General features: G+C 42.5%; 1 protein-coding gene across 1 annotated transcript in view; it reads left to right on the forward strand.

Moving 5' to 3' along the window:
• The first annotated feature begins 692 nt into the window (after positions 1-692).
• Positions 693-27,665, forward strand: part of DPP6 (dipeptidyl peptidase like 6) — a 437,043-nt gene continuing 410,070 nt past the window's right edge. The window contains exon 1 of the mRNA XM_026069252.1: positions 693-893. Coding sequence (XP_025925037.1) covers positions 693-893 — 201 coding nt within the window. The remainder of the gene's footprint in view (positions 894-27,665) is intronic.

Consider the following 27,665-nt stretch of genomic DNA (forward strand, 5'->3'; position numbering starts at 1 on the left):
AAAAAGAAGAAGAAAAAGAAGGTGCCGAAAAGGAGATCGTTGTAGAAGAGCCCTCCCTCCCTAGAAGAGCAACGTGCTTTGAATGAGGCTTCCCAGCCTTTTCCACTCTGTCTCACACACTCTGTCACTCTGCCTCTCTCTTTTGCACACTGTTGGTATGCGACCTCGGAGGCGACTGCTCCGCCACCTCAGCCTGGGGAGGCACTGACAGCCAGCGATTGATCCAGCCCCCCTTCCATTTTTTTCCCCTCCTTTTGCAAACACACACGCACACCCCCAAAGCACATTTAATGCTGATCCACTCAGGCGCCATTATCTGGGGTACGTCTTCTTGGAGTGTTTTTTTTTTCCTTTTTTTCCTTCCCAACACTGGATGGTGCAGCATTCCCGGGGCCTGTGGTGTTACAGCTCGATTGCATTTTATTATTTATTTATCTATCGTCTCTCTTCTTCCCCCCCCACCATTGTCCCCCCCTCCCTGCTCTCTCTATCCCCCCGCTTCTCTCTGGATGCTGGTGTAGAGGAACGGGGACCAGTAACCCTCGCTCTCCCTTCCACTGATGTGTGACTGAGACTCGCTCGCGTGTAGCATGCTGTAGCCAAAGAAGAAGAGAGGAGGGGGAAAAAAAAAAGAGAGAGAGAGAAGCGTCTCTCTTTCCCTCCCTCCCCCTCGTTTCCCGCGGACTGACTTCATGGCTTCGCTGTACCAGAGGTTCAGCGGGAAGATCAACACCTCCAGATCGTTCCCCGTTCCCCCTGAAGCGAGTCACCTTCTTGGTGCTCAGTGCAACGAAGAGGACAGCGCTGCCGCCAAGACCCCGCGTCCATTGCAACAGGAAAACAGCCGGCCCCGCTTCCAGTACCAGCCGCGAAGTGACTGCGAGGAGGAGGATGTAAGCGCCAGGCTTGCTCGCGTTTTGTTTTGTTTTGTTTTGGGTCCCCCCTGCCCCAATCCTGCCGTGTGTGTATGTCTGTGTGTGTGTGTCCTCCCGAGCCGCGATTTCTTGCGAGCCGGCGCCGTTGTTTGCCTGCCCTCCCGTGCATTTCTTTGCACTCCCCCTCGTTCGCGGCAAGTGCCGGGGCCGGTGCGCCCTGACCCGCGCGAGGGGCTCCCGGGCGCGCCGGCCTCCGCGCTGCCTCCGCGCCTCTCTCACTTACTTCGGGGTTGCCTTGCGCGGCTCTCTGCTGCCGCGGAGCAGGGCTGGGGGGCGTGGGGCTCGGCGGCTGGGAGCAGCAAGTGCAAGCTCCGGCGGTCTCCTTCCAGACGAGCCTGCAAGGTGGTGTCTTTTTTTTTCTTTTTTTTTCTTTTTAGCGATTATTTCATTTCCCCCCCTTTAACACTCCCCCTGGGGCAGAAGGCTTCACCTTTTCCCTTCCTCCTCGCTTTCCCGGCAGTCTGCCGACCCTGGCCGCGGGGAAACTTTTTAACCCTTGAGCTGCCGTTGCTCGGGCTCGGCTTCCTCTCCGCCGCCCCGCGGCCACCGCCGAGGCCCCGGGCGCCGCGGACGAGTCCCCGCGGGGAAGGTGCCAACTTCGGCCGCACACCTTGCGCTCCCGCGCTGCTACGGGGAGTAGCGACTTCAAAGGGTGCATCTGCATATTGCCTTAGGAACGAATGAGTCACCCAGGCCGCCGGCTCCCTGCTGTGGCTGATGGAGTTAAACTACCTTGGGTCTCTTGCTCCTGGTTCTGTCGGGGAGGGAGGGAGCGGATTTAGGGAGTGGGAAGATGAAGAAGGGCCGGCAATAGATCAAAGCGGGCAGCTCCTCATGTCTGCTGTGTTGTTAGGTTTGCAAAGGGGTATAAGGAGGTTTTGCTTATGATGTGGAAACACACAAGGGGAAGCAAATGGCTGCAGTTCAGAAAAATGCTGCTGTCGGTTAAAAGTACTTCTTGCCCAGTTGGGACGCACCACTAGCTTTGCTGCTGGGCTCAGCTCTTGTTCTCAAAGCCTTCTTAGGAAAGTCACCGCTTAAAGTGGAGGTAGCAGGTCTGCCCCACTTGGAGGAGAGAGTTGTGTTCGCAAAGAAACTTCCGCGATTTGTCTTCTAATTCCCCATCCCTTTTCCCACCCCTTCTTAAAAACTTTCGTGGTCGATAGAGCAGGCGCACTTTTGCCAGCGAGAAGACAAATCGGCCTAAAACGCCCCCAAAGTGATTGCCATGCTGTTAGCCCCCAGGGACCAGCACTGACAGGACTTGAATTTACTTTTCCCTGTGAACTCCTGAGTCTTAGCGCTGGCGCTCCTCGGTCCGCCCGCTGCGGGCGGGGGCCCGTCGCGGTGCCAGGGCCCGCACACCCGCCCCGGCCCTGCTCGGCGTGGCCGGGGACACGGGGACACGGGGCCCGGCGAGGGGCTGGGCTCTAGGTGTCGCTGCGAGCCAGCGAAGTGCCCGCCGCCGGGGCTGAGCTCAGGCACATTTTCCTCGTTATTTGACTGTTTTAATTTCGCTTTCCTGGATTTGGAGACGGCAGATGTCTGGAGCCGCTTCTCTGATCACCAGAAGCGCTGAGCCGAGAAGCAGAGGACGCAGTTTAGCAACTGCGAGTTATTTATGCTGACAGGCTCTAAAATATTATTACTATTATTAATAAGCTATTAAAAGGAGAGGTATTTTTTCTTCCCCCCGGTGTGTGTGTGTGKGGGGGGGGAGGGTGCATCGTTGTGCAGTGCAATCTGTAGAGGGGAAGGTGCCTGCCTAGGAGTGCCCTGCAAGAAAGTGCCTATAAAATGGCCAGAAACAGGGCTTGGGGGCGATTTCTAAAAAGCACGTGGACACCTCGCGTGAATAATTATTCTAGGGGGGGGCGCCTGTCTGAGAAAGTTCAGCGGACCGGGTCAGGCAGTTTAAACGTGCCCCGTCTGATAGCGGCTGGGCAGCCTGGGGTCGGGGCTCTCCGGGAGCGTCGTGCAGGTGGGAAAGATGCGGACGCAGCAAGGCCGATGGCAATGGCTTTTGCAACGCGCCTGTTGCAGGAGGAAGGGGCCGAGGGGCAGGAAAGCGGCACGCAAGGGAGGGGCGGGCGGAGCTGTCCGCGGTGCTGAGCGCGGCGGGCGGAGCTGTCCGCGGTGCTGAGCGCGGCATGGCGATGCGGGCGGAGCTGTCCGCGGTGCTTAACACCACGGAGCCCCGGCGGGCCGCGACCGGCGCCGAGGGCAGCCGGCCGCGGGTTCCTGACCTTGGCCGCGGCGCGATCGCGGCGCAGGGAGGGGATTTCTCTGCTGCCCCCGAGGTGGCTGCCGGGTGCCGGGCGGCGGCAGCAGACAGGCTCGCCCAGGACGAGCCGCTATGGGCATAAAATTCCGAAGGGGAAAGCGAAATGCGAGGCAGGCACCAAGCAAGGACGGGGTGGGGGGGGGGTGGTGAAGAGCAAAGGAGGGTGGTCTGTTTGTGCAGAGTGCTAGTGGCATGTGCTGCAGCTTATCACAGGGAAGGGCTTAATGCATTGGAAACCCCTTTCTGGAGGGATTAAACTTCCAATTTCAGTTTTGGACGAAAGCTGTAATGGAACATTTATGTTGTCTTATCTCTTTCAGTATCAATTTAGTAGGACAAGCTAGAGCTTAGAAATAGAAACAAAGTTTTGTTGCTTGGCCACACTTGGAAATACCGAAACAAACATGAGAACAAGACTATTCTGTTCCTAACTTAGTCATGTGATTAATAATCAGAATGGAACTGAGATTGTTTTATGGGTTACTGACGATGACTTTCCATATTGAAATATGTGTGCTTCATTCAGTGCTATATTTTTAAGCACCAGTACAGACCTCAATGCAGTACAAAATAGATGAAAAAAATAGGATCTTGTCTTTGAAGGTCGCGGTGTTGTTAGGGAGCATTTTATCCACTGGAAATACTACTGGTGGAAAAATACTAGAAGAAACTTGTATGTATTTAAAGAGGAAGCAGTAACTTCGTGTTAAACAAAATTAAAAATAAAGAAAATCATGACCGAATATGACAGCTGCTTACTTCATTTCATCCACCACTGAGAGCGAGTTGTGGACGTTGTTTTTGTAACATAAAAGTTAGCAAAGCAGAAGTCATAACATTCTTTAATATTTTAACAAGTTCATAGGAAATTTCAAATCATGACAGTTATATGAGATGTACATGTACAATAGACATAAGTTTTGAATAAAATCTGGTTTAAATATTGCAAATTTTCCATGTTAAAAATTAGCCTGATCAGACAATCATGTTATTATTGGAGGAGGGAAGAAGAAACCAGGTCCTGTATAAAGGATCCCAGGAAACCACTTTCCCTTTAGCTCTGTGGCTGTGTTGATACTCAAATTATTGCAACAGGTGTAAGCATAATTCTGACAACATTTTTTGTTTATGTTGTTATAGGATTGCCTTTTGATTACATTTATTTGGATATGAGACGGTATCTATGAAGAATATATGTAGAATCTAGTGTGGTGGTATAGCACATTATTAATAATTTTGGTAACATTATTATCGTTTTAAATTGATGAGGTTAATGCTTTCCATACTGTACTGCGGAAGAATTTTTTTTTCCTAGATGTTGGCTTCAGAATTTTTTTCCATAAAACAGAGCTTTTTCTTTTTTTCCAAGCTTATTCTTCTTTGGCATCACAGTGATTAATGAGTTTAATTTTTTCAGGCAACTGCCAGGAGGTGCTGAGTAAGACGTATCATGCTGATTGTGTATAACCCTGCTCCTTTTAATTACTGGGATGATAACAATGCATTAATCAAGTGCATAAGAAATTCAGCACTTTGCTGTAACACAGAATATTGATCTATTTTATAAGGCAGTGACTATAAAATGATGATCACAGAAGTCCTTTTTAAATTAAATTTTGAATGATAAGTTATATGTTAAAATTATTGAACACTCCACTGAAATGCCATAAAACTTTTCTATATAAAGACCCATATGCTGCATTCTTGCAGGTTCATTACTTAGCCAAAACTCCTACTGACTTTAATGGGAAACTTAACTATATAGAAACTGTAAGATCCAAAGCACAAAAGCTATCATTAGTGTCAAAACTGAAATATTCTTTCCATAACCAAATTCTAAATATTTTTTCTTCATTTCATTTTCTTAAAATTATATCGACTATGTATTGTAATTTACTAGTTTTGTAATTGGTTGTTTAGATTGGTTTAAGTTTTGAGAGGTTTTTCATTCAGATATAAATGATGATAATTTTGTAATACTTCAGTAAAACTGTTTTTGCTCTGTGAATAAATTAATATTTAAGTAAATCAAAGATCATTTGTTAACAGAGTGAGTCTGAGAAAGTGAGTATCAAAGCCATTAGTATAAAAAAATGTAATTTGGTATGTGAGGCTTGGTGTTGCATGTAATTGAAAGTGTTAATTTTCAGTTCATTATTTGTCTCATAGGAAGAAACATTGCCTTCTAGAAATGTGTGTCAAGGACAGTGTTTTAGCAAGGCTGAGGTCTGAGCTGCAGCAGATGTTTCAAAAGTGGTGTGTCCTTTTCCCAAGAGATGAATGATTTTACCGTATAGGAGGATTGGTAGGGCTACAGGAATCCTAAAATTACTGTAAAATATAGTATTCTGTTAACCAAAAGTCTGTCTACAGATCCGAACTACTGTGTTTATTTGCAGAAACTACTATGATTTAAATCTTTATGAGTCTCTTTGCTGCCTCTTCCTGTTGGATTCTTGGATGCTGAACTGTGTCATCCTACAATCATTAAGATTTAAAGGAGTGGGAGCAGTACTTTCAATGGAAGTACAATTAGATCCTACTGACATTCTGTAAGCTTGCCTTTTGAGATTAATAAAAATTACAGCTTTCTTCCCCAAAAGAAATAATTATAAGTCTTATAAAAAATCATGTTTTTTATTTGCAAGGAAGCCCATCATATATTTTGTGATTACCGACTAATGGGCACTAATATTGAGATCATATGGTTTTTATACTTGGCTTTATAGCTAATTTTAGAATTAAACAGCCTTATGACATTTGTTGCCAGTTTAAAATTAACCTCTGTTTCTGCAAGCTTTACTAACTGTGATGATGGTGATGCATGCGTTAAAAAAAATCTGCCAGGGAGAATATGTTTTTAAGTGTTCAGGAATAACTGTGTGAAGAGGCTGACTCATCTCTGTAATAGTAGTGAGCTGCACAATAAATTGGGATACCTCAGGTAGAGTACTCAGCTCACGTTCTTTCTCTTCAGCTAGTAGAAGTTAGGACAAGTGCAGAAACAAGACACCAAGCCTTGGGTCAGAGCAGCTCATATCGTCTTCTAAAGGGCTTCCCAGGACATGGGGGAGGTGGGACTGGGGGAAAAAAAAAAAAAATGTGTGCAGCTTTCCATTCCTCTGAATGATTTGATTTCATAAAAGGCCAGAAAGAAGAGACAATTCTCAGGGTGCTCATCACAGCTTGGAAAATGCTCTTTGAGAGTCAGAAGACTTTGTCCCTTGGAATAGAATCCTTTATATTAATGTGGGCTAATAGGTTTATACGTTTTCTGGTCCAGAAAAATCCCTCTTTAAGATTCAGTAACTTCAAGTGATTTTCCTGGGATTTTGCCTAATATCTGCAGGACGGTTTCCAGCACTTTGATGTGATGTACATGCATTTTCATCCTGTGACCAAGGGGTGGCAGTGTGTCTTGATTACACTCTTTCTATAGAGAGCTTGGCGTTACATTACTTTTTATAGTAAAAAAACAACCATTAGTTTACACAGTCATACACATTAGGGTTATTTGCAATTCCTTATTGCTTTCTCTAGGTTTGATTGACTTGTTGAAAATTTGGCAGCACTCTCTCTCTCTCTCTCTCTATTAGGGAGCAATGTTTGTTTTCAATATTCATCAAAAATTTTTCAACAATGTTTTTAAATGGTCCCATATTCAAGCATGGGAGAGGGAGGGGAGAAATGAAGTCTTTCTTCTATGAAAATGTTTGTCTCTTTTCTCCCAAAAGAAAACAAAGAGCAACTTCTCCCTGAAAACCTCTTACACTCATACTGGGTGATAGAGTGTAAGTTTTCCAAAGTACAAAAATCATTTAAGTTTGTAAATCCCATTTTTAAAAAAGTGATTCATGGTCAAATCCAAAAATATATATTGGAAAATCCAGTTTCCAGTTAGATGCCTAAGTATACATACATGCTGCTATACCACCACACCGGATTGAACATTAGGAAAACCTGATGTTCCTGGGTCTGCCACTACCTGGTGCATGACCTTCAGCAAAAGAACATCAGGTTCTTTTCACTTCTGTATCTTTGAAAATGTTACCTGCAGTCATTAACTTACAGATGTTCTTGTTATGTGTCTGGTAATAATGCGATTCAGTGTGGATGAGTAAACTGAGTTAAAACATACATATTGAGTTTGTGCACTAGACTATGAGAAGAACTCTGGTGTCACCCAGTGCTGTACTGCTATATGCAGCTAATAACGAGAGTGGGAATACATAGGAATTGGACAATGTGCACCTGCATGTTTCACAGCACAGAGTAGTGTAGGTGGGAACAGATGGAGAGGGGAGTAGTACAATCCAATAAGATGTTCTGAAGGATGGATGGGCTGTGTTTTTCGTGCAGAGGGAACATGCACTATTCACTAGTTTTCCACCTGTAGAGTGTCTGGAAACCTTCATCTCCTTCATTCAGCTGGAGCTGTAGTTATTTCTCAGCTTTTAAGCACTTCCAGGTAGAGATCTTTTTCACCTTGTTTTGTTACAATAGCACTTGAAAGTCTTATCAAAGATTACAGCAAAGATTAACACTGTTGCTGAGCCTCAGGGGCCTTGTAACGTGGAGCCAGGGAGAAAGGGAGAGGGGAGAGTTACATTTCAAGCAGAGGGTGGGGGAACAGTAAGCGATACACTTGCATATGTGCATAGCTAGTCACAAAAGCTGAGCCTCCAGAGCTCCCAGTCATTATTCATAGCCAAAAAGCCTCCCTCCCAAGCTGATTAGTTGTGGTGTTTTCTGTTGGAACGTGGAGGAATATGAAGGACACCACAGACAGTGGGGCAGAGCCAGCTGGGGAGACACAGTACCACCGACAGACTTTTATCCCAGGGTTTGTTCTGTTGGCTGGAGGTTATGCTGCACTATTTCAGTAAAATGGTTAAAAACATTGTCATGTAACTTTTGCTACTAGTCAGCTGGGAGCATTTGATGTTCCTGTTTAAGCAATGCAAACAATGTACAAGGTAATGTGAAAGAGGCCAATGTTTTTGAATCTTTACTGACAAAATCTTACCAGATTTCCACTGAACACATTTTTAATTGCTTATCACTTGCATAGTGTAAATTATTTTCCTCTAAACAAGGTGCTTGTTAGTAGAGCTCTACTATTACATAGACTCCTCCAATTGTTGTCTCTGTGCCTTTTACAAATGCGTTTAACATTATTATCTTCACTTGCAGATGGAAAATCAGAGGCTGAGTTGACACATTGTCTCAGAGACAATGTGCCTCAGCTTTAAGGCAGTGGCAGAGCTGGAATAGCCCCATTTCTTTTGACTCAGAGGGTAGTGTCATGTTCACTTAATTACAGTGTGGTGTTTGCTGTGTCTCAACCCTGCGAGCTCCTGCAAATTCTGGTCGTGAGCTGCAGGGACTTTAAGAACACAAATAATTCCACTGATTGCCAGGGATGTTCTTAGAGGTGTAACACTGATTGTGAAGTCTGGCACACTTAATTCTTTGCTGTATCAAGCACTCTTCAAAGACAGCCTTCATGTGACATTTCAGATGCCTGAGGTTTTCCTCTGCCTGTTCTAGGGTTTGGTTTCTTTGGGAAGAGGGAGATTTAAGTAACCAAAAGGAAGGGTAGGAGTATCTTGGTACTGTTTAATTATAAAATATTTTCAGGGGAGGGATTGGTGGGTGTCTTTTTTTTCCTTCTCTATTTGTCAATAACACCTACTCCAGCATTTTGAGTAGATTTAGCTCTAGGCAGGCATAGAATCCAAATGCAAATTTCTTCCCAAGCCGGCTATCTTGGAAGTGCAGAATTACATGAAATGGAAGGGTGGTAGTGGGAAATGCCTGGTAACCTTAACTCCAGTTATACCACAGTCATTTATTTTGAAGTGTTTATGACAAAAGTATATGTGTTCCCTATTTTTCATTAAAATGAGCTTCAAGTCTATATTGAAGAAAGCAGCTTTCGTATTTTAATCGGACGAGGAATGAACCCCAAAGAGACTGAGCAATTACAGATGTTACTGCAGTCTCCAGACCACAGATCTGAAGACACTGAGTGGCGCCAGCAGCAGGTTTACATAGGATCCCTGTGCCTGCTGCTTTCCTCCTGTTTTGGCAGGGGGCAGTGGGAGAGAATACGTCAGGCATCTGGGCAGCAACAGGAGGCTGGTTACCGCCTGTTTGTCCTTCTCAAGGGTATTGTCAGTGGTTTGCAGAGCCCAGTCATGTAGAATTTGTGTCTGTGGAGATGAACTCAAGTGTCCTGCAGTGCCTCTTGCTAGCGTGGAGTAAAACAAAGCTTTTATCTATCAGGCCAGCCTTTGGCAAAAGAACTAGTATGGACTGCTGGCAGTAGCAAAACAGACTGATGCCTGTGCCAAGGTCATAGAAAAACAATCTGGTGGCAGCTGCTTCTGGCATGTAGGGTGGTTTGAGAGGTGGCTCCTAGATGGCTCTTCCCATTTTATCCCAAGTCCTGCCGTGCGTCAACAGCCATAGAGGCCAAAAGTGCAGTTCAGCTCTTCCCTTCCCCATTCCACCAGCCCTCCCTCAGCCCTTCATCCTTATGGGAGCAAGGCAAGGTTTTGTTTGCACTTCTGGGAAGCCATGAATCATTTTTTCCTCCCCAGCTGACAGGTGGCTGCTGGCAACCTTCTCTCTCTCTCCCCTGGTGCCTAAAGACGGATCCTTTCCAGAAGAAAACTCAGGTGGCCCCTCTCCAGCCACTCCAGAGTGATCTGCCCTCTGGCATTGTAGAATGAAAGTTTCAACTGCTTCCTGTCTTCCCTGCCCTCCTCCCAGTGCAGGCAGGTAGATTTATCTCATATTCCAGAGGAACATGAGGAGCCCTGCAATGGGGAGGAAGGAGGATGTTGGGAACTGCCTAAATAGTTGGCTGCCTTTCCCTGTTGGTACTGTGCTTGACCCCTTGCGTAAGAGACTGATTGTCCCAAGATAAGTTTATTGCATACACGGCTCTGAGATTTGCACAGATTGCTCGTGGGATTATGTTGCATGTGACTGTAGAATCACATCTTTGTTTGTTTGTCATTTATTGCTAAATCCCTTCTCATGTTTCTGGATAATCTATATTAAATATGGTTTGTTTCTGTTTTTGTTTCTCCTGTTTTCTTTAGGTGCCAGAAAAGAAAGGGAATATTTAAATGACAAAACACCTATCACAGTGTTGATAGGAATGATGTAGAAATCAACAATGATGTTGCCATAGAGACATAAATGGTTTATAGTGAACCAAAGATTTCCACTTTTACTAGTGTTGCTGTTAGGCATAGTGAATACAAGCACTTTTTTGATACAGTTCCTCATTATGTCTCTCTGTCCTATATTAGATATATTTTTCTTAGTTTGGGCATTTGTAATCCCAAATACAAGAGGGGGCACCTGGAGAAAACACTAAAAGTATTATAGTGCTTCACAGTGGTGTCTCTAAAAAAGCGGGCTCTGCTGAAAGAGCTGCTTCGTTCTCCTGTGAACTGCAGCACAAACAATACTTGTCGAAACAAGTACAGTGATTCATTGCAAAGGCGGCTAATAAGGACTGACATAGCCAAGGTTTAGGATCACAGTAGCCTATCTATTTTATTTGCCTTGTTTATACTTTCCACCTTAGGGTTCTGTATGCTTGGAAGAGGATTCTTTAAGGAGTGGAGGGATCTCACTGATTTATGGACACATTTCTATACTGTCTGTCTGAGGTGCCATGGACCTGTAGTAGCACACTGGACTGAACATTAGGAAAACCTGATGTTCCTGGATCTGCCACTGACCTGCTGCATGACCCTCAGCAAGTTACTTACCCTTCAGAGGGCAGGACTGGCAGCTGCTGGGTACCACGTAGGAATCAAGGCCCTGACTTCATCTGTGGCTTTGCTGTGGTAATGCAGAATTAAATCATTTCTGCCTTTGGCTAAAAGCTTCGGGCTAAAAGGAACCCATAGAAATATGAGATTATTAATAATTAGCAGTGCCTTCATTAATTCTGAAAGTGGAAACATTTGTGGGAACATTGCTAATAACTAAAACAGGCCTGATTGTGCTTGTTTATGGTGGGCTAAAGGTCTCTTTCATTACAATGTTTCACAGGCAGTGCCAGGAGCTGATAATCACTATAATGCACATTTTTCTGTTAGCTAAGAAAAGCTAATAAGCATCTGTAGTTTTGAAAATGTCAGTTTGAGCCAAAGTGCATGCAATTAGATAAGGATAATGTAGCAGATAATAAGAAGATACATGATGCTGGATGAGTAGTTATCAGACTATTGTGCTTTGGCTGCTAAAGTGCTATGTGTCATATAAAAGAAAGTGGTTGCTGGTTGAGGGAAAACATGCCACAAGTTGTCTGAGATGGAAATGTGAACTAATGTGGTAAAGTGACAAGGTTAGTCCTGGGAGAGTGTAAACATGCATTTCAGGCTCTTGATAGATGGAAGGGTTGTTTGGGTTAAAAGTCATATACTTAGGAAGGTGGGAAAGGCCACTGAGAAAAAAAAAGGGTATATATGTGAAGAGAAGGACAGAATGGAATCATTTATAGATGCTGTCTCTAGGGTTTCTTTTATCTTATTGTGAAGGACTGTCTGTCTTGTGTGTGTGGTATCTGGGTTATTTTGGCAGCTTTAGCATGTTATAACTTTTCTGAGACAACTTCTTTGCCCGAAAGGACACATAGCCTTGATGCACTGATTATGAGGCTGGATGTGAATTTTTCAAGTGGTGTCTTCAGTTTAATTTGCCACTGGGAGAAAGAATGAGGCAGACTCCGAAAGCAAGAGAAAACAGCAGAAGGATGAAAAACAGACAAAGGACAATGGAGGGAAGGAAGAAAGAGAAAGCTGTGATGCAGAGAACTGGATGCAAGCTCTGATCCTGGAAGTATCTTGATGGGAAATGGAAGAATTTTGCTTCAAAAATTTTTTTTGCTGTAGGTAAAAAATATTTTTTGTGCCTGATACAGAATATTCCACACCTGCCATTTCCTCCTTGTCAGGAATTAGCTCTGGGCAGGAGGTCAGGTTTTCCCTAACCTAAGAGAAGGAGATTTTTTAATCTCATATTTTACTGAATCATCTTTCTCATCCTTATCCCACCATGATAAAGTGTTCTGTTGTCTCCAGAGGTGAAAGGTTGCATGCCATTTATTACATATTTTGGTTCTATGATAACTTTTACAAATGTTTTCTACACTTTATAATGCATTAAGTTTTTCATATATTTATATTTATTTTCTTAATATTTCACATGCTATATTTTATAAAACATATTTCATATGCTTTATGTTATAATATATCTGCCTAAAAAGCCACTTGTGTATAGCTCACATCCTCTGCTCTTCTGTGATTATTTGCCTTTAGGAAGCTATTTAATAAATGCTTCATTAGTGACCACTTATGTAATGTTATAGATTCAATCTTAGAAAAACAGGTCTTTATGAAATATTTACATTGCCAATAACAAATTCAAGGTATATTTTGGCAATTGCAAAACATTTTCTCTTTTTCCATTTCTGTTTCTATTTTCATTCTATACCAGAATATGTCCCTTTTTGGTGTAATTTCTACCTAGATCAGCAATGTTTGTATTATAGGGTTGTGCAGAAGCGTGTGTTTGATACCTGTGTTTGGAGAAGTCCCAAGGAGAGTCTTCTTACATCCTCAGGCTTCACTTATGGATGGAAGCTGAGAGCTTCCCATGCTAGCATTATCCAGTGCAACCTATGTCCCTACATGATTGCAGTTAAGTGGCTTTTCAAACTGAGTCTTCGTCTTCCCTAGCTCCTTACTATTACGCATGGCTACTCAGCTGTGAGGTCTGGACCTGAAAGCCATGTTTTCCCCTTTCTCCTTGAATCTCAGTCATTCTGGTAGACTCTGTCAGGGTCTATTAGTGTGGGTCTGCAAGGATAGAGTTGGTAGCATGGAGTGGGGTCAGGTTTCTGGTAAGAAAGCTTACACAAAGCATCACTGAAACATTCACCTCCTATGAGCACTTGAGCTCAGTGTGGATTGAAATTCACTTCCTATGAACGTTCAAGGAAAGTCGCTTGGCATGTTCCCAGGAAGTAAATTCAGAGGTTGTGCAAGCATGGCCAAAAGGACTATCTTTGCAGGGTTTTTTGTTTTCTTTCTGCAGTTCAGGCAATAGCAAATGATATATGCTCCTCAATAACCCATCCTCCTTCAGGGATTGAGGCAAGCTTGATATTAGAAGAGAGAGAGAAGACGAGATCAGCTCCTCTCTCATGTTGGGTCATGACCCCACTGTCTTAACTATGGTCTTTCCCTCACAGATGCAGGGATGCTCATAGTAACAGTGCCACCCTGTAGTGGCTTCCTCCTTTTTGGATGAGCTAGAAAGAAGAAATGCCTCGCAACACTGGAGAGAAAAGGTGAAGGTTAAGAGTGAGGTTAAAGTCAGTTTAATCACACCCTGTAAATCTGCATGTGAAATCCTTTGAGTTAGGACCATGTTCCTTCACTGTTTCTTTTTGTCTGTGCTGAGCTGAAGCTTTTCTGGAACTGTGCGTTTGGCAGGATAGCAGAACACTAGTGGACTGGAAAGATATGTGAGAATGCCATAGTCAGCTTTTTAACTGTACAATTTAGTATAAAATGTAGGGAGCAGCACTGTGAATCAGAGGATTGAATTTGCTCTCAAAGTTCCACAAAAGGCTCCTCTTTTGTTAAAGACAGATTGTGCCAGTCCAACCTGAAAAACTGTAATTTAATTTGAAAGCACTGTTCTGCATTCCTTTTACCTGATCTGGATTGGTGACGAGCCATAAAATTTCTCTGTGGTCCACTGGAGTTCAATAGATGAGAATTTCTTAACTTCATACAATGATTAAAAACACTCCAAATGTATATTATTAGCAAGGCTTCTGGGAGACAACTCAATCAGCAGGCTCCAGGTGCCTTTGTAAAAGGTTTGGTGAGCATTGATTGAATGGGAGAGATTGAATGCTGAGATAGATATTAATTGAGGGGAAGATTAATAAAATGCAAGGCTTTATATTTAAAGTAACTTAAAGAATAAGCGATAGTAATGTGTGTGACAGAGTTTTTTCCAGTTTGCCACAATGCCGTGTAGATGAATTGTACAAGGATCAGCGTATCTAGCAATGGTGAGTGAGATCTGTGTGGCTGATTTTGGCAGCAGCCCACTCCTGTGTTTTTCTTTAATCCAGTGCCTTGGACCTCACCAGAAAGGAGGAAATTGGTTTTAAGTATACTGCCTGTATCTCATCTAGGAAACTCATCTCCTCCAGCATGCTGTATCATAAACCAAAAACCAAATCCACTTTCATAAAATGTTTGTGAGTGATGAACCATTTCAGGATCAATCTGTTCTGAGGCATTCCTATAAACAGAAGAAGGGTGATTGATTGACTCATTGTAAAATGTATGTTGGGAATTAGGGACTGCCTTTCCTTTTTCTCTCTCTCTCCCCCTTTCATACAGGCTGGCTGTGGCTTTACAAAGAGAAAAGAGAATATGGATGCTTCTATTTTAAGTTTCTTTTCCATTTGTTTTCATGAATGCCCAGAGAGAGGTGTGTCAAGGGGTCTGCTGTTTGGTGAATGGACAGCCAGATTTCTGGAGATTGAACCTGTTAACCTCAGTTTGGATGTTCAGAAACTTTAAGATGGGTGAAGAAACTTGGCTGCTGCTTTTAGTGTAGTGGGTTATTAATGACTGAGAGTTTGTCCATTGATATTACTGAACTTGCTGATGAAGCTTTAAAATAAATATCTACTATAGTTAGTGCTTACTTTTCTTTTCTTGTCATGGAGCTCAGGACACTTCAGCAAGACACATCACACTCAGAAAATTCATCAAAATCTGTTCCTTACCCCACAGTGATGTAATCTTCAGAGATCCTAAGTGAAACGCATGTGCTTGCTGAAAGGCAAAGAGGCTTTTAATGCTTAAAGAATTCTCTTATCTAAGTAGGAGATTAGAATTTTCTATGACTTGCTCTCTCCCCTTTGCTGGTAATGGTGGAAATGAAGAACCTGTCTGTTCTCTGGATATCTATCTAGAAGAAAGTTTCATTGTCAGACCCAGGCACTCCCAGCATTTTTCTTGTTCAGCTTCTATAATCACTGCTTCTCACTTATTCAGGTCAATGGGCCCCTTGCCAGGGGGAGAGTACAGTTTCTTAAGTTGAAGGATACTTTTGGAATAAGAATAAATGCTTGTAATCTGGCCATAAATTGATTTAGACTGGAAATTATAAGACTTCTAAGGTCCTGAGCACTGAAGTTTTGGAAGCACCTTCCAGTAAGAGTGGGCAAAGATAAAAGTCATAACTGTCTTTAAGGTGAATCTCAATAACTCTGGTTTAATGGGATTATATACTTGCCCTTGGTAGCAGAGAAACCACAAGGTCCCCTCTTATGACTACATCTGCTAGTATTTTGCATGCAGCCAATGAAGAAGTCTCTGCCTCCAGCCATATAACAGGAACTTCAGTTTTAATTATGCATAAACATCTTCCAGAAAAATCTCCTGATGGGGATAAAGGTTATTATGACACGCAATATTTATGAAAACAGTTCTTGCAGTAAAGTGGGTTATACAGTGCTGAATCCATCCTGTGCACACATTTTTAAGGTTTTTTGTTCTGGTTTGTTCAAGATTCCCTGACTTACCAGGCATTTGATCTTTCTCTAAAGATTTCTAGCTACCCTTCATGTAGTTCAAACACTCTTCTATTTCAAGAGGCAAAATGTTAAGAGGTCTATCTCTACAAGGACAGCAGCATTTACATGCCTTTTACTTGCAGATGATCTGTGTGGGCAAATCTAGCTCAGAGCAATTCTCTTTCCCTTATTGTTGTAAAGTTATATGATCTTGTTTCTCCAAAGTGCTTTGCTCTAGGTTTTTCACATAGAGTATCAGTTCTTCTACACACAGTACTTTACCTATCTCAGTAATGGAGACAGAATGCAAATGAAAAGCCTAGAGCTGAGAGGCGATTGGAAGAATATCAGACAGTTGTTTGTTTTATATGATAGGACCACAGCAGTGTAACCTGAATACAAATTATCTCCAGATTATGTGAATTGCAGATTTGGATATCTGAAAAGAGGAGAGTAGCTCCCTACATACAAATGATCCAGAAAACTTCAGAGTCTGACTGAACATTATTCAATATCTCCTTTTTTTTTGATCTAAGAGTTCCCTACACAAAAGCTTTGCTGTTTGTGTGTGACCAGAATTTCACTGTGGTAAGCAACCAAGCCCACCTACATTTCTTTGTGAACCAGAAGGTAGGCAGAACTAGGTGTAATAGTTTCCTTCACCTAGGAACACACATAGTGCCCTTCAATAGTTCATTGGATTATGTGTGCTCGGAGTGGGTTTATGCACCGGAAGGTTTGAGTCCCTTTTAAAACACTGATTACTTTTGAAACTCTGGTGGGATGAGGAGAAACTGCCCACTTTTACCACAAAATGCTTTAGCAACCATGACATCCATCCAATCGGGGAGAAATCTGGATTCAGTTCTCAGCCGTGTTCAAACCCCCATCTTCCAGGACAAGCTCTTGGCTGCCGACTCAAAAGGGCTCTCCTCTCTCTTATCCTTTTGACATCAGGGAGGCTTGTGAGTTGGGAAGATGGCTGGGAGGTGAGCACTGGCTGTGTGGTTCAGTGGGCAGAGCTCTCAGGTGGAAGGGAAGGTAGGGCTCTGCTCTTCAGCAGCCAGCGAGTGAAAATTGCCCAGGAAGTGGTATCACACGTGCCAAGCAATTCCTGTCAGCTTGTTCCCCTCACTACCCCTAGCACTGGCTTTTCAAGCTTACAGGGGGCTCAAAATGTTGGTGATGTAGGAATGCCGGTTCCTGACTTGTAAGCAGCTGTGTCTTTTATTGCCTCTGGCCCTGAGCACTTTTGAATACTTGACCTACAGCACAGACTTGTTTAAAACTAATGCAGCCATTTCTTCGAATAAAGCGATGAGAGGCATACCTGTAAAGATATTTAATGTAGCAACACTGCTCTAGCACAGCGGGTTTCTTACTGATCATTCCAACACTCACAAAAGAGAAGGCCCCCCTCGCTTTTTGGAGAGTGCAAGAGGGGACCGGTACAAGCAGTGCTTTCTGAAATGGGTGTTGAGGGAGAGGTGGTGATGCTATATCTGTGCGGGTAGAGGCAGCGGTTGCGGTTGACAGCTCCTCACAAAGGAGAAGAAGTGGTTTGGGCACATGTGTTTTAGAGCACAGGTCAATGGGCATGCTGATATTGTGGGAATGGGCAAACTAATCTCCAGTTATCTCATCTCAGCACCAGAGGGAAAGCATGCTGCGCATGAACAGTGAGAATAGCATGGCTGTAGCACGTGACTGGGAGTTGGAGAGCTGGGCTCTATTCCTGGATGCCATTTAATTTTTCAGAAGCTTTTAAAACTCCATGCAGTATTGGGTAGGTTTTCCAGAAGATATTGGCTATATAATAAAAGCCATCTGATATTGTTTCTACTCTGCTGTGAAGACGAAGAGTTCTTATTATATCCTATAATCTCACTCATGCTTTCTATTCCTGATGTTTTTTCTAAGCCCTGGGCTAAAAGGCATTACAATAGAAATGATTCATCCAACAAAACGTCCAAATTGTGAAGCACTAAAACCCCTGCCTTTTTTGTACTTCTGAAGGCACTAAACAAAGATCAAGCAGCTTATACAGCTTATATTGCTTGAAAGTGCTAATATATGTTGAACACTCCGGATTTTCATGGGTATCTGAGCTGGAATTTCACGTGCCACCAAACACACTGTTGACCTAAATCAAGGCCTCCCCAGGTCCTTGTCTGCCCAAGGGGTTTGCTTCTGTCTTGTCAAGGGTATGTCCCTTGGCATGGTATGGCACAGTGCAGTACTCCATGTACCGCAAGCACTGTGTTGCCCTGGTGCAGTGCCAGCTTTTATCTGCTGCTCGTTCATATCAGTCAGAGCTAATTTATCTGCTGATTATTCACATGGCTTTAAACTTTCAGTACCTGATACAGGTGTTTCAGAGCTACTTCAGATATCTCTGCATTATATTATAATATACATCAGAGAAATCATCACCATGTCAAGTACTCAAAAAATATAAGCAATGCTAAAATTAAAGTTGCTAGTCAATCCTTTCATTCATCCCTCTTTCTTGTATTCATTACTCTAGTTTCCTTGTATGCCTCATACTGGTCTTTAATAATTACATGACATTGTGGGGGGGGGTTTTGCACAGGACCCCTCTTTCAGCGCTCACAACGATTTAATGAAAAGCTCTTCAACATTTTCTTCTTCCCCCGTTGTTTAATGTGTGGCCCTCGGCCTTAATTTGTGCACTCTGTTCGGACTCTGCTTAATTTCCTCATGGGCTCTTCTCTGGCATTTACTGCCACAGTATCGGAATGTTTCTCAAATCCTGATTAATTTATTTTCACAGAACAGCTTCTAAGTGAGAAGGGTTTTATTCCCATTCCATAGATGGGGAACTGAGGGACAAATGTTAATGTATAGAGAATGTAAGGACTAGTTTTATGGAGTTCAAAGCACAACTCTCTTTGACTTCAGTAACAATGCTAAGCGCTCAGCATTTCTACAGATAGTATCACAAGTCCCCCAGGTGGATGTTCATAAGGAACTATCTGTAATTAGATATTCATAAAGAACTATCTGTAAGATCTATCTGTAATGTTCACTCAGCAGAATTCAGCTTAAGTAATTTGCCTAGCATCACAGAATCTGGTTGTATGAGATAGAGGGAAATCATCTGGGTTTTCAGAGTGTCAGTCCACTTGCTTAGTGAATAGTCTTAAAACTATCCTTCCTCTTTCTTTCTAACTCAGTGCTTCATTTACTGCATGCCATTTCATTTTGGCCATGCACTTCACTGTGAGTCCTACAGACAGCTTTCTTTGACTTTTTAATTCACTCACAAGGCAGTGGCCTTTGTGTTAAAAATTACTGTGTGCTTAAAGACAAGAAAGCTGGCTTAAGGTTATATTAGGCCCTATCTGTTCTATATAGACTCCTGATACAGTGCTGTGCTTAGGAAAAAAAAGCAAGACTTGTGGGGAGCAGTAATATCTTCTACCAGAGTAACTGATACAGTGGATAGACAACTTTCAAGTGCATGAATCCTTCAGATTTGAAGCCTTTCTTCTTACATCAGTTGACCGGAAGTAATGTTGCTTCTGCCTACAAAACTTGTCTCTTTTACGTCCTCAGACCACTGTGTATACAAAAACAACCTTATATTTAAAAAGCAGGCAGGAAAACCAGAGATTATATTACATGGCAACAGACTGAGTTTCCAGTGAGGAGACTGAGTGGGTTAGAAATAGGAGAGTTTGACCACAGACTGTTGAGTTAGCAGAGAAACTGAGAATAGTTTGTTCTCATCCTCTGTAAGAACCAGCCATTGCAGGGGAAATAGGTACATCTTCTGTCTGTAGTTTCACAATTGTTAGTGGACTTCAGAAATATGCAGTGATTTGAGAGTCCTGGATTCTTTTCTCATAGCAAAGGGCACATTGTGATAATTTCTACCTGACTTGCTAGGAGATTAGATCAGCTAACCTCTGTCCCATTTCCACTATGAATTCTGTATTTGTATGCATCTGTCTGTCTGCTGTATCATGTTCTAACAATAAATTATTTTCAGTAGAGTCTAGCTTTTTGTTGGTATTCATACAGTATCTGGCACAGAGAGACTGTTGTACATGTGGAGGCACTTAAGGAAACTTAGGTGAATTAAGTTCTAAGTTAACAGTAATTTTTTTTCAAACAATGCATCTCTCAGTTGTCATGAAACTTGCAAAGTTGTCCTGAGTTTATGGATACTTTTGGCAAGAAAAATCTAATTAGGCTAAATTCAAAAAGGGGAAGAAGGGGTTTAGAGCAGTCTGTCAGGATGGAGGGAATCACCTTTCAGAAAGCTTCCTACTCACCAAGACACAGGCTTTTATGGGACTGTAGGTACTCTCTGTCTTGTAGGGGCTCTAGCACCTTGCAGAGATAATTAAACATTCAGAGAAGCAAAACCTAGAATCCAGGTATCTTGATTCCCAAGAGAGTGTTAGCCCCCATAGTAGAGAATAATTATCCCTCTCTGGCCTACATAATATTTAAGTATTCCATGCAAAGTGTACCGGGTCACACAGAAAAGAATGACAGTATCCTCTCCCAGAATATTTCCAAAGTCTTGAGCTTGTGAGTCATGATCACTAAAAGGATGAAATTCCAGGAGGTCCAGCAGAAAAATGAAAACAATTGAATTAAAAGAAGCAGTGCCCAGAAAAATGTAAAGTACAACTATTTTTTCATGATCATTTTTGTTCCATGCATGTTCTTCTGAGATTTTTAATTATTTGAGTTATTATTGGGCACATGGTTTATTTCCACTGTAGCATTTCAAGAGATGTTTATCTTTTGTATCTTCTGTGTTTTTATTCCTGAAAATGATAGTTAGTTGAAATCTGTCTCCCATTCATCATGCTGCTCTGTAGGATACCACAATCTGAGTTAAGTTCAGGCAGAACTTCAGAGCTGATATCACATATCTAGAGGATTTTCATACTTTTTTTAAAACAGAGCCTCCTTAGGGTTTGAGAACAGTTCCTAGAGGAGTCAAAAGGAAGAAATGTTCATCAGTGCTTAATGGAAAACAGCAGTCCTCCCTACAAAGAGAGAGATGCAGCACCACAGGATTTTTTTATTGCTTTATGTGACAAAACATCTGCTTCCAAATTCTTTGATACTGATGAAACTTCATGTACTTGCAGAGTAGAAACTTCTCTATGTCTTGAGTGACTTAAAGGACTAAGTTTGAGGGGGGAAATTAAAAGAAACAAACCCAGATTTATGAATGAATGGAGAAGAAAGTTTTCCTGTGTGTGCTGTAAGGATATAAATATCTTTTGGAAAGAGGATTTGCATAGAATTGGCCACAAAGGAGGAAAAAAGTTCAGAGTGTGGTCCGTTAGGCAGAAAGCTTTCTAAGGATGAGATTTCTAAGGCTTTTGGGAAGCCTCTCTGGAAAGAAAGTTCAATTTCAGCTTGTGACCCATAGATATTTAGTGGATTGCTTTTAGGAACAAGGATGTATGCATTTAAGATCAATCAGAGCAGTATCTGGTGCTTCATCCTATGCTATAAGGAGTAGTTCTGAACTACTTGGAGAAATAAAGTAGATCTGTTCACTGGTTTCCATTACTAAGTTCAATGCATCTGATCCTATGGTCAGAAGATTTTGCTGATTAGAACTACAGTTTTGGATGTGAATTCTGAACCAGCAAAGAACTTATTGCTCTGAAAGCACCAGACAATATTCTGTATTCTCCAAATACCCTTAGCTCCTATGTCACAAAGAAAAGGAGTTTGCTGCATTGGCTGAAAAGTGATGGCATATTTAATGTAAAGAAGTGCAGCTTGCATGCCTGATGATTGCAATGAGCTTGCACCTACCTGATAAAGAAGAAATCACTGAGAGCTTAGACGCATGAGCCATTAAGCAGCAGCTCACAGGCAGTAAGTGTTAAACTAATCCAAATTACCTTCTATTTGCCATGGGCTGAGAGCACACACAAGGAAAGTTACTGCTAATCAGCTGCCAGGTGATAGTTATATTGCTTGCTGTTTGTGCCTGAGCCCCAAGGAACAATTTATCCTTTTGAGACAGTCTGTTTGTGCCTAACCCAGCAGAGTCCTGATCTCTGAGTGGCACTATGACACTATAGTGATGGATCGTTCAGTGTGTGTGAGCGCTCTTTGCCATGCAACTTCAAATCTTGGACTAGACTTCTGACCTTCACCTGAATTTTTAGTGCATAAAGCATCAATATCCCTATCCTATCCATCACATCCCGTGCTTCCTACCTATTGATGAGGTGTTGCTTTAATAGGCCACCAATTCGGGAGCTTGTTTTCTCATTTTCTTTGACAACTGTAGGAACATCTCATCTCCTCTGCCAGATAACCAGCTCATATTCCTTCCACAGCTTCCCAGAACAAATGTCTGGATACCCTTCTATGGATTATCTCTGCAAGGTTTCTCATTAACCTGAAACTCATACTGATACTTCATTGGTGTGGTAATTCGTTGCATCAATCCAGACTGGACTGTAATACGTTTCTAAGACATAGTGGACTTAAATATGGATATCTTTGTATATTAGAAGATGAGTCATTGCAATCATCTAGCCTGTTGTGGTCCTTCTGGTGGCTCACAGGCCAGATGTAGTCCATGGGATTCTCCCATCCATCCATCTCTTTTAGCCTGATGAAGACAAGGCGAAGGTGTTTGCTCAGAAATGCCACACTTCCTTTGACTATGGAATAAGTGGAGCTGCTCCTGCCAGCACTATGTACAAATGAGGATGGAGACGAAGCCATGTCTCGTCCTGTGCAGGCATGACCCAGCAAGGCACAGATTATTGCTGCTGTTTTTGTCTGAAAGGCAACTTCAAAACTGCAACGTGGTGCCTGAGGGTCAGTTGTTCTGACGTTGTCTGAGTGACACCTTCATTTTGCAGGTTAGGAGCTTCTGTGATTTACTTATGCTTTAAGCTGAGGAACTGCTTGAGCTATGTGTAATCCTAGAAAAATATCCAGTCTTGATCCAAACAACCCTGGTAAACAGAGAATCCATCAAGATGTTTAAGTCATGCAGTGGTTAATCACTTTTCTCTTAAACGAGTGTCTCATTTTTCACCTGAATTTGTCTGAATTCATCTGGCTTCAGCTTTCAAGCATTGATCTCTGCTGGATACATGGAAACTTTCTATAGTTCAAAAATATATGGTAGGGGAAGAAACTAGTGCTTGATAAATACAGATCTGTGCTAAAGTCATTTTCATTTATTCACTTCTTTTCCTACCTTTGTCATTTAATGTCACAAAAAACTTGTCTTGCTTCTGTAAAGGTTCATAATGCAATCACTGCAGCTGTTGAGGTAGAATTGCAACTATTGTAGGTGCACTCATGTCTAATAAAAAGCGCGTGTGACTGGGTGCCATTATGAGTGTAGTCCTGGCAGCACAGACGTCACTGTGGGCTTTTTCTGTCTGCCAGATACAGCAGGTCTGTGTTTGCATGGCCAACCTTGCTAAACTTACTGCTGTGACGTAGCTGCTCCAGGGACCTGAACTTGCTAGAACAAAGAGAGTGTGGGCTGCAGTCTCCTATCACTGAGTATGAAGATATATTGTGTTTCTTAATTTATTTCTCTCTGATCTCTATCTCTTGTCATGAAATTCAAATTAATTCTTACCACTTAGGAGTCAGCAATTGCCTACTTATGGGTCATGAGAATGATCAGAATGGAAATTCTGTGGAAAGATATTACTGAAGTTTGAATAAACAAGCTTCCCTCTGGTAGTGTATGTCTGTCATGGTTCTAACAGAAAACAAAGGTTTAGGTTGTATTGCTCTTTAAAATCATGTTAAAACATATTTCAAATAATAATTTGCTTAAACATTAGGATCTGGTTACATAAGAGAATGGAGATCTGCAGGCTCAGACATTTAAATATCTTTGTGGAGCTGACCTAGAATCTTGCTCTTTGGACTCTAAAATGATGGACTAAAAGCTTCTGTGTGCAGATCCCAAGTGAAATTGAAGCGTAAAAGAAAGAGAAAGGGAGTAAGATTGAGTAATAAGAGGAACAGAAGCTGTCCTGTCCGTAATATACAACAGGTGTATGGTCAAACACAGTGGCCTGTTGAGAGAAAAGAAGTCAGAGGCAAGAATAATAGTAGCAAAAGAATTAAGAGAATAGGCTGGGAACATGGGCAAATAATTTTGGTACAAGCCACTGCTGATGCAGATGGAAAGATGCATTTCTCCTTGTCATTTAGAGAATATGTGGGTAGATGAGATTTCTGACCTGTGGTAAATAACAAATGGGTTAAACTAACCTGGATAACTTTGGGTGTGATTAAGTTGAAACTGGTGGATTCTTGACAGTAACTGCTTGAGGAGCCAGTTTGCAGAGGTCAGTAATATCTGACGCTTCTGCAGGTCAGACCACTTCTGCAGGTCTTCAGCACTGCTACCAAATAGAGCTGTGATGAGATGGAATGATGAGGAGAGAGATGAGACCCAGCAGGTTATCTTCTATTCTGGCAGAGCTGGCTTTTCTCCACAATATATTCCTGTGTTTGTCCAGTTTGACTTTAAATTATTCAAACCATGGGCATCCCTGAAGTAACCTGTTTCATAACTGGAATCTCAATGAGACCCTCAGCTCACAGAACAAACCCTGCTGCATGTCTGTGAGAGCTGTGTGTGCTGATTTGGGATAGGCTTTGGACCATGGAATATAAATTGTTGATGATCAGACACAGGTGTTGAACATGACCCCGTGATCTAAGCTGTGGCTCTCAACTTAAAACAAACCATCCAACCATGTGTGCATTAATCTTTCTCATTAGATATTTAAAGGTACTATTCTGTGAGGGCCACAGTGGAGATTGATTTCAGTAGATCCTAGATGGTAGCTATAGTATTTAGACCCCATTAAGGGGTCTTAGCCATGATGGTTTGATGTTATTCTGCTGTTACTCTAAACTGCACATTTCCAGACTGGCGTACATAGTAGTGAACTCCTTCCTTTTAAGGAGTTAAGTCAGTGGAAATCCCCAAAGAGGGATTGGACTCAACATTGATCAATTGGTGGTAGCAGGGCAGCAGGGCTTATTTCGTTGCTTCAACAGTGCATGTCTGTTTTGCCATCTGGAGCAGTCAGGCACAATTTACTTCCCCTCCTGGGAGGGAACATAAGTGTTCTTGAGCTTTGCCAGAACTTTACTTTTCTGCTTCCTATGTTTCTGCTGGAAAGGTGCACAGAGCGTGGAGGCACTTGGAAGATACATGTCATGATCCCGGTTGCGTTACAAGGCCAGGCAGTGCATCACATGGCAAGACACGCATGTGCTGTCCTTTTATACATATCACAAGGAGGCTGTGGGGTGCCAGAGCAAAGTATAGCCTAACTCCTCTATTACTGCTGCCTTCAATATTCTTCTTGGCACGGGAGAGCCTGAGAAAACATCTCTGATGAGTTGAGCAGTGGATTATCATGGAGAAATGGAGCAGGTAAGTATTGAAACAGATGTGCAACATCAATACTGCTGGTCTCCAGCATCTGTAAACTTGAGCCTCTACAATTTGAGATTTTCTGAAAAAAAAATCAGGAGATCAAATAAATTCTAAGTCTTTTTAAGTTCTTTTGTTTTGCTTTTATGATTTCAGGCATTGGGGCACTAAAAAAAACAGGTATCACCAAATAAATGCTGGTACTGAAATACAGTAGATGCTTAAGAACAGACATACTGGATCAGACCAAAGGTTAAAAAAGTTTAGTTTACCATCTCTTTGGCAAGAGTGGTTGCCTAAAGAAAGAATATTAGACTAGAGTAAGCGCACAGCATGACTCCCCCAGCGTGTCCTCTCAGCAGCCTGTGGCTGAGGAAGTTTCTGTGCCCAAACTTGTGTCACAGGATTTTTCTTACAAACGCATGTAAAATTTTGGCATACACAACATCCTGTGGCAATGAGTTTCACAGTTTTACTGTCTGCTGTTGGGTAGGGAGAAGAAAAAAGTACAGAGGCTTTTTTTAAGAAAGGAGAAAATGGTAGTTGCATTGCTGTTCCTGCACATCCAGGCCCTGACGTTTCCCCTTCACCGCCCACCCCAGCCCTGCAAGAAGCTGTCAGTTCTGTGTTTCCCAGTACGAGCTGGTCAGCACTCACCCCCTTCTTTCTGAGATGTCAGTGAGTAATCCCCCTTACGTCCTATCTCAGGATATCAAAGAACAGGGCTTCCCTCTGCAGTCTAAATTACAGCCTAGCAAAGTAAGAGAAACTGGGACTTGATAGACAGGTTGATCCCATGTCTAGTTAGAAGAATCCATCCACACAACACAATACATTTGCCGACATGTTCTAAACAAAAAGTGTGTTATTATTTGCCAGTGAGGTAAAGAACTCTGCCAGTTTCCCTAAGTCAGGGTGGGCAGCAAAAAGTCTGGGTTTTCTAGAAGTATCTGGATTGCATTGGCAGTATGTCTGAAATACGTGGTGTGGGGAGCAGAGATGCAGGCAGCAGGTGATATTTTGTGAAGTCAATGTACTGCTTCCTGAGGAGGTGAATGTGAGCTGCCTCTGTTGCCTCTCCTGCCCTCATCCTTACACTTTGTGCTGGAGTGGAGAGAGACACCGCCAGTCTCTCCTAGGCAGGGTGATGCAGACTTGACTTTGATGTTTAGCTCCCAGATGAGAATTGTTTAAAACTCTCATGAGTTTCAAGCTGCTACAGAAGTTCTACACATTTCCAGGAAAAGAGAGGAAGATAAAAGGGAGGGAAGACAAACTGAGGAAGACAGAGATGGACAACGTACAGCAAAAGCAGAAATGAATAGATGTGTGTCATTGCTTTGTATCCAAATGCCTTTGCTACCAGGCTGGCATGTGTATGCATTGTAATGCATTTTTCAAGCTATTTGGTGATTTGAAGCCATGTCTGATATCAGAGACTAGAATGAAAGTAAAAAGCTGTCAGCCGTATGCCCTGAAATTCACTCCTTGCCTTGGCTTTGAGCCACTAAAACACAATTAAAATAGCATAAACAGGATGTGTCGCTGAAATGAAGATCACAATGTTCCATCACAACCCTCTGCTTGTGCCCTCTGGAGACCTTGCGACAGAAGGTAAGCCCTGCAAACAGTTCACATCCCTTGGGTGCTGATATACAGGTAAAATGACTTACAAGCATGGCCAGAAATTTATGGCAAGAGCAGATGAAATGAGGAGAGAAAACAAGAATATAAAAAGCAAGTGACAGAACAGGAGACAAAAGACAATTGCAAATAAGTTGTGTCTTCATTTTTCTCCCTCCTTTTCCAATATTTTCTGTAGTACAAAGAACAGGGCTCAACACTGTCAGCAGCAGAGAAATGTGTGCTGTGTGTCTAAACCATTCCACATGTCTCCAGTAAATCAGCAATTTGATGATCATTGCAACAACAGAAATCCTCCTTTGCATTGGCGCTGCTAACGGATTACATGACTTGATGTTGCCATGCTGCAGGTACTCTGATGACTCCAAATTCAGAGCATAAGCTACAGTCTACATAAACCAGATCACTGGTTGTTTTGGCCCTTTTTTCAGCAGATTTTAGGTCTTAACAATTAGGAGACTGGTGCCCCACATAAAATACTTTAGAAAAGGAGTGGTTTTTGAGTTGCTTCCCAAAGTTTCATCATCCTCAAGGCATTTGACAGTGACAGAGTCCCCCTCCCTTGCTAGGTAGAGTAGTTATAGTCCCTGGTGTGGGGTCTCTCTGTAGAAAACCACATTGAATGCAATTACCTAATTTGTTAAAGGCTACTTGGATGGCAGGATGGTCTGACTTCTCCCACAGCTCAGTGTGCTGCTGGTTATAACTGTGTGCCCC

This window comes from Apteryx rowi, unplaced genomic scaffold (assembly GCF_003343035.1).
Source record: "Apteryx rowi isolate R43461 unplaced genomic scaffold, aptRow1 scaffold_29, whole genome shotgun sequence".
Taxonomy (NCBI): Eukaryota; Metazoa; Chordata; class Aves; order Apterygiformes; family Apterygidae; genus Apteryx; species Apteryx rowi.